Source organism: Myxine glutinosa, chromosome 2 (genome assembly GCF_964187855.1).
Source record: "Myxine glutinosa chromosome 2, kmMyxGlut1.1, whole genome shotgun sequence".
NCBI classification, from domain to species: Eukaryota; Metazoa; Chordata; class Myxini; order Myxiniformes; family Myxinidae; genus Myxine; species Myxine glutinosa.
The window spans coordinates 211,893,983-211,901,482 of NC_136262.1; the positions used below are offsets into that span (position 1 = coordinate 211,893,983).

At 43.3% G+C, this 7,500-nt stretch overlaps 2 protein-coding genes across 5 annotated transcripts in view; one reads left to right on the forward strand and one right to left on the reverse strand.

Moving 5' to 3' along the window:
- LOC137420885 (dual oxidase 1) overlaps positions 1-5,067 on the reverse strand; it is a 155,457-nt gene extending 150,390 nt beyond the window's left edge. The window contains exons 1-2 of one of the 3 annotated variants that reach the window (XM_068106361.2): positions 4,972-5,067; positions 1,268-1,353 (exon numbers count right to left, since the gene is read on the reverse strand). In XM_068106361.2, coding sequence (XP_067962462.2) covers positions 1,268-1,331 — 64 coding nt within the window. In that variant the 5' untranslated portion in view covers positions 1,332-1,353; positions 4,972-5,067. Of the gene's footprint in view, positions 1-1,267; positions 1,354-2,241; positions 2,328-4,893 lie in introns of those variants that run through there. The other 2 variants (XM_068106364.2, XM_068106360.2) reach the window with 2 other exon arrangements.
- DUOXA2 (dual oxidase maturation factor 2) overlaps positions 2,453-7,500 on the forward strand; it is a 48,903-nt gene continuing 43,855 nt past the window's right edge. Inside the window, exons 1-3 of one of the 2 annotated variants that reach the window (XM_068106369.2) lie at positions 2,453-2,501; positions 4,576-4,664; positions 4,945-5,093. In XM_068106369.2, the coding sequence (XP_067962470.1) occupies positions 4,947-5,093 (147 nt within the window). In that variant the 5' untranslated portion in view covers positions 2,453-2,501; positions 4,576-4,664; positions 4,945-4,946. Of the gene's footprint in view, positions 2,502-4,556; positions 4,665-4,944; positions 5,094-7,500 lie in introns of those variants that run through there. The other variant, XM_068106370.2, reaches the window with a different exon arrangement.

Genomic DNA, 7,500 nt, shown 5'->3' on the forward strand with positions numbered 1-7,500 from the left:
TTGAGTACGCCCGAGCGGATTGCGTACCATGTGACTCGTGCTGTTACCTTTCTCTAGAACCCGATTAGAGCGATCTAATTCGTACCATGCGAGACCAATGATGGAAAAGAAAAAACGGTCGAATCAGAAGGAATAACAGGGTTTATTTACACTATTTACAGGAATCGGTAGAAGGAAAGGGACACAGGGCAGAACTTAAGCAGTCTTATGCTAAATCCCAGACAATGGGCCCACTTACACACACGAGGATGGAGGAAGAATGTCCGCACGCTGAATGCGCCTGCTTCGGTCGCTCCAGGAACAACTCACCCGGTCGTCGCCCTCTGGCAGTCACAGCACGTATCCCGGCGAAGACAGGCAGGAGGGAAAATCCTCACAGTGCATATTCAGGCAAAGGCAGGCAGGAAGAAATATCGCGCGTCTGTGGCCCGGCGCGGGTCGCTCTTTACAGCGCGATTAATACTGCGCAGAGCAGGGCGCAGAGCAGCGCGGGGAGCAGGGCAAGTTCGTGTGCAACGGGGTTATTCAGTCCATACGATATGACTCGATACGACGCAATCTCACGCGCGTTCTCAACTCCGAACTCCAACTGCACTCCAACTCATCTCAAAACCCCGAACTGAGGTGGGGGGCTCTGGGCACAGGGTTATATGGCCCGCCCTAGCCCGACTCGAATGTCCAAACCACGCCTTTTGCCGTAGTGGTAAGTCACTCCCCTCGAGCCCTGATTGGCGGCTCGTGCTTACCGATGGCTCCTCCTCCGCCTTCCTTCGGCCTTGATCGACTTGTCCAGGCCTGCCGCGTGGTATTTCGGCGCCAATACCAAACCAAAGCGCCATAAGGACACCTAATTTTCATTATCCTACTCAACGCAAAACTAACACAGGAAAGGACTACGCTTACATTAACTAAGAAATAACTGAACTTAAACGGGGCTACATGTTGTTGTGTAACTAACTAGGAGGGGAAATTAACCTTTATTACAAAACCGCAACAATATATATAATATATATAATATATATACATATACATAATATATATACATATATATAATATATATATGTACATACATAATATATACATATTATGTATACATATACATAATACATATACAACACACACACACACACACACACACACACACACACACACACACACACACACACACACACACACACACACACACACACACACACACACACACACACACACACACACACACACACACACACCGGATCCAACACAGAAAGTAGCGGTGGCCCTTTACCTGCCAGCCAGGCGAGACAGCAAAAGGCGAGGACGAGGTAGGCATTGGAGAAACACCTGGACATCGTTACGAATCCACTGTGTACCCTGCACGCAGACAATCGGACGAGGTATAGCATTCTCAGTTTGCAGTACAGAGTGTGCTAACGCTGTGCGTTTGATGTAACCCTCTAACCACGATCTTATTTTAGGTATTATGTTCTAATTTCCAACCCTTTTCTGTGAAACGCAAGCTCGATACCTGCGTTGCACGTAATAACCCCTTCCAGTCTTCTAACATCATTGTGACGCACCGTCGCAATTACGTTACGCCAGGGACGTGGGTCATGACCCTTTTTGCAAAACAAGGTTTAAAAATATTCCTGCTTGGGATAAAGTATGAATAGGTTATCATGTTTGCATCGAATGCTGATTCTATGTTATGACGTTCAGGTGAAAAGGTCGCGTGCATGCCGAAGGTTGTCTCAGTGAATGATCTAGTCCCAGATAAGAGGCCACCACATATCTGGAGAGCATAATGTATAAAGGATCCTGTATAAATGTATAAAGGAGCCCCGTTGTTTTAATGTTGTCCGACTTTCACGCATCACTACATTGACACACTCGCTGCAGGCATTCCTCGGGATGGAGCGATGGAAAAAGTTTGCTTCAAGTTTGTTTTCAAATCCGCAGTAAATCTCATTTAGATTAATTTTCCTGAAATGCAATAAATCTATCAATGATCCTTCAGATATTCGTTCCTTAGAATGTAAACATGTCTGTTTGGGAATAAGTGATTGTTCGGGAGAAATCATAAGCCTGACCGTCAAGCAAAGATACCCGGAATGTACAATATGGTTCAATAATGGAGTTAAAATTCCATTAAGAACCCAATTTTTTTATGATGCTATAATAATTCCCAGAAAACACAAACGATCCAGGTATCCATTTGCAGAAACCAGGTAGCACAAGCCTTTTGGATAAAGATCCACTTACCTTGCCATCCCGAGGATTCTGACGGTAAGCTTGTCTGATGTAATGGACTTTGTGCAGGTTGTGGAGTTTCAACCACCTGGCTGTTACCTCACGGAAATCCCATATGCAAATGTTGCATCAATCCGTTTTGATTGATAGATTCCAGACCGGATGTGAAGTGTATAAAAATCATGGTGAATGCAGACTGACCAAATAATATACTCTGGGGGACTGAGGTTACAGCGTCTGTATTGAGACTGTGCGTTCCACTGGACGAGTCGGTGAGTCTCACCATGGACCAATCCGTGTGCATGAGTGAACACAGCGCAGGGTTCCGACCATTGATAGTTATAGGGTCGGAGCCTCCGTAGATTACAACCTTCTATATGAAGTTTTAACACTTGTTTATACTCATAATGTGACACTCACACTGCGTTGTATAACTATGTCAAAGCACGTAATTGACTTTTGTACCAATAGCCCTGATTGTCTTGAAGTTACCAGATTATATATATTGTTGTATTGGATCCAGACATGATATAAATATTGTTGTATGGGATCCAGACATATTATAAATATTGTTGTATGGGATCCAGACATATTATATATATATTGTTGTATTGGATCCAGACATATTATAAATATTGTTGTATGGGATCCAGACATATTAGAAATATTGTTGTATGGGATTCAGACATATTATAAATATTGTTGTATGGGATCCAGACATATTATAAATATTGTTGTATGGGATCCAGACATACTATAAATATTGTTGGATTAAGAACTTTGATAGAAGACTTAACAAGTTATTACCTCCGTGACCAAAGATGGATGGAGGTTATGTTTTCACCTCTGTCTGTCTGTCTGTTTGAATGTGAACAATATTTCTCAAAAAGATGTGGACGAATTCGGACAAAATTTGGCAAAAAAAAATCAGATGACATTTTGGTGAAGATCCGAAGTCGGATCCGGCTAGTAGAATTTTTAAAATGATTCTTCACCATTGGGAGATCGGGCCAAAAACTATACATAGCGGGATATCTCAAAAAGTTGTGGACTGATTTGGACGAAATTTGGCAGAGATTTAGCATATGTGACAAAGAAGAATCGATTCGATTCTGGTGAAGATGCGGATCCAGCTAATAAAAATTTTTTAAATTGATTCTTCACCATTGGGAGATCGGACCAAAAACGATACATCGCACGATATCTCAAAAAGTTGTGGAGGGATTTGGACGAAACTTGGTGGACAGGTTGGGTGTGTGACAAGGACGATTTGATTTTAGTGAAGATCTGAATATGGATTCGGATATGAGAATTATTTAATTTTGAAGTGATTCTTCACCAAAGACTGATTGGGCTAAAAACCAAAATATAGCAAGATATCTCAAAAAGTTGTGGACTGATTTGGACGAAATTTGGCAGAGATTTAGCATATGTGACAAAGAAGAATCGATTCAATTTTGGTAAAGATGCGGATCCGGCGAGTAGAATGTTTAAAGCGATTCTTCACCATTGGGAGATCGGGCCAAAAACTATACATACCAGGATATCTCAAAATGTTGTGGACGGATTTTGACGAAACTTGGTGGACAGGTTGTGTGTGTAACAAGGAAGAATCGATTCGATTTTGGTGAAGATCCGAAGTCGGATCCGGCTCGTCGAATTTTTTTATCTGATTCTTCACCATTGGGAGATCGGGCCAAAAACGATACATAGCAGGATATCTCAAAAAGTTGTGGACGGATGATTTTGATTAAAAGTGATTCTGTGTTGTGATTTTCTGGTCTACTCTCGGATACAAAACGTAAACTGTTCACCTGGCAGAGGTATGCTCTCTACTCAGTGCCGTTCTAGTTTTCTATTGTGGTTTGAATATCATTATGGATGGATATCTATATTTCTTTTGGAAAAAAAAAAAGTTCATGTTGTCCTCACAAAGTATTTCGTACAACATAAAGTGTAAAGTGAACTGATTATAAACACAAGTTTGATACACTTCATGCTTCAAGTTTGACAAAACTTCAAAAAAGAAAAAGGTCAATGAATTTTTATTCTTCTATGATTCAATATATGTCTAGATCAGCTTACTTCTTTAGCATCTATAAATGTATAGCTAACACTAGTGAGCAAAATATGACATTTTAAATTTGTAGTCAGTTGGAGAAACTCAACATGCTTGACTGGTTATTTGCTCTGCCAAAGATACACCATCAGCAAAGAATAAGGATAACGTTATATTATAGTTTGTGTAGTGATGGCCTCAAGGTGAGAAAATGGGAGTCAAGAGGTTGTGGGTTTAAATGCACTTAAAAGCCTAAAAGTGTTACATATTTCGATTGTAATCTTCAGGAAGTCAAACTAGTCTCGAGAGAACTGCCACGTCCCCGTTGGATTGCTTCCTCATTAACGAAAAAGCTGCGTCATTAACAATCATCGAGGTGAGATAATCTGATCTACATGTGATGCAATCCAGAAAATTATGGTTCACTATTCTTCCCGTCCCTTGTTAAAAGAGGCAGTTCTGAATGACTGAGTTGTACCCTTCTCCTGAACTTTTGAATTAAAAAAAGAAAATTCTGGAGGTTGGCTTTAATAAATATAACATTTGTATGGACCCATTAAAGACACTTGGACTAGTGTAGAGTCGGTCAAACATGCTAGACATACCGCGTGTCTGCTGTTATGCTTGATCTCTCATGTAAACTTTGTATGCACCAGCAATGGGGATCAGATACAGCTTCCCACCTTTCTACGCTGAGCGTCGGACACCTGTCATGGTCTCCTTCGACGACGTCATCACCATAAGCGTGTTCTGCGTGGTTGGCCTGGCCTTTCTGCTCATCCTACCTGGAATCCGCGGACGCTCAGTAAGGACACCTACCCTCTCTCATATATATACGTTGTCACAATGTTGGCATAATTGTCAAAAGTTTCATGATCTAACAAAATTGGCTTTTATATGGAAAAACACAGTTGGCCTTATGAATATAGACGATGTCCGATCAATGTTGCATGTTATTCTGCCAATGATGGACCAATGTTTGGCTGATGCTCGAACAATTTGCTCCAACAAGAACGGCCTGCACTTTTGGGGCCAATGTTCGTCGATCACAGCTGTGCCAGCTGCGATAGTTCCTTCTCTGAAACAGCACCACTTATTAATACCTGTTCAGGTTTTACCTTCGTTTTTACATGTTATGAGTTTTTACATGAGATAGAATGATGCAAAAAATGGGAAAGAAAGTCATATCTTTTTCTTACCAATGCACAAAACTTTTTTTGGGAGAAGGTAATTGGAATTGTCAATCATTCCAAAGAAAAAGGCATTGTGAACAAATGTTGCCAACATCGGTCCAACGTTGACAAAAAAAATAAATATAAAAATAAAAATAAAAACAAATCGCTCGTTCGATAGTGCCGAAGCCTTTTTAAATTAATGACAGTTATACACAAGCACACATTTGCATAAATAAATACAAAACAATCACCAGACATTTAGAATACAAATAAATCAAACAATTCCGGAAGTGTACGAATTTGGTAGTATGGCTTCTTCTTCTTCCTGATCGGCATCACACTTAACTCAGAAAAGTGAGCCACATTCACTCAGAAACGTGAGCTACATTCACTCAAACGTGAGCCACATTCACTCAAACGTGAGCCACATTCACTCAAACGTGAGCCACATTCACTCAAACGTGAGCCACATTCACTCAAACGTGAGCCACATTCACGCAAACGTGAGCCACATTCACCCAAACGTGAGCCACATTCACCCAAACGTGAGCCACATTCACCCAAACGTGAGCCACATTCACCCAAACGTGAGCCACATTCACCCAAACGTGAGCCACATTCACCCAAACGTGAGCCACACTCACTCAAACGTGAGCCACATTCACTCAAACGTGAGCCACATTCACTCAAACGTGAGCCACATTCACTCAAACGTGAGCCACATTCACGCAAACGTGAGCCACATTCACGCAAACGTGAGCCACATTCACCCAAACGTGAGCCACATTCACCCAAACGTGAGCCACATTCACCCAAACGTGAGCCACATTCACCCAAACGTGAGCCACATTCACCCAAACGTGAGCCACACTCACCCAAACGTGAGCCACACTCACCCAAACGTGAGCCACACTCACCCAAACGTGAGCCACATTCACCCAAACGTGAGCCACATTCACCCAAACGTGAGCCACATTCACCCAAACGTGAGCCACATTCACCCAAACGTGAGCCACATTCACCCAAACGTGAGCCACATTCACTCAAACGTGAGCCACATTCACTCAAACATGAGCCACATTCACTCAAACGTGAGCCACATTCACTCAAACGTGAGCCACTCCCCTTCCTCTCCTGCCTCCCCCCTCCCCTCCCCATCCCCCCCTCTCCCCACCCTTCCCCTCTCCATCCCTCCCCTCCACCCTCCCCTTCAAGATATAAATTCTCTGTAAAAGAGCTTCCACTTCTGAATGCCCCCCCTTCCCCCTCTCCCCACCCTCTCCCCACCCTTCGCCCCTCCCCTTCCCCCCCTCCCCTCCCCGCACCCTCCCCCCCCCCTTTAAGATATAAATTCTCCATAAAAGAGCCTCCACTTCTGACTGCTCCCCTTCCCCCCCTCCCCTCGCCTGCTCCCCTACCCCCCTCCCCTCCCCTTCTGCCCTCCCATCCCCTTTAAGATATAAATTCTCTGTAAAAGAGCTTCCACTTCTGAATTCTCCCCTTCCCCCTCTCCCCACCCTTCCCCCCTCCTTCGCCCCTCTCCTCACCCTCCTCCCCCCGCCCTTTAAGATATAAATTCTCAATAAAAGAGCTTCCACTTCTGACTGCTCCCCTCCCCTTCCACCCTCCCATCCCCTTTAAGATATAAATTCTCTGTAAAAGAGCTTCCACTTCTGACTGCTCCCCTCCACCCCCCCCCCCCCGTTCCCCTCTCCTCCCCCGCCCGGCAACGCCAGGGTACTTCTGCTGGTTTAATCATAAAGGAGAACACTTGGTCTCAAGCGACATTTTGTTAGCGGTCCATGAACTTGCTTGAGTATAGGCTTAAAACGTTTTTCGTTTTAGCGTCAAAATTAGTAGAGTAGGCTGTGTACGAATTATTGGCTGACTGTGCCTGTTTTTAAAAATATACATAATCCCTCTCCAACACATGCACACACTTACACACACTTACACACACACACATCTCGTTTTTGGTTCACGAGTTATCAAACAGAGTGACCACTATATTCGTCATGGGTGTGTGTCTGTGTGTCT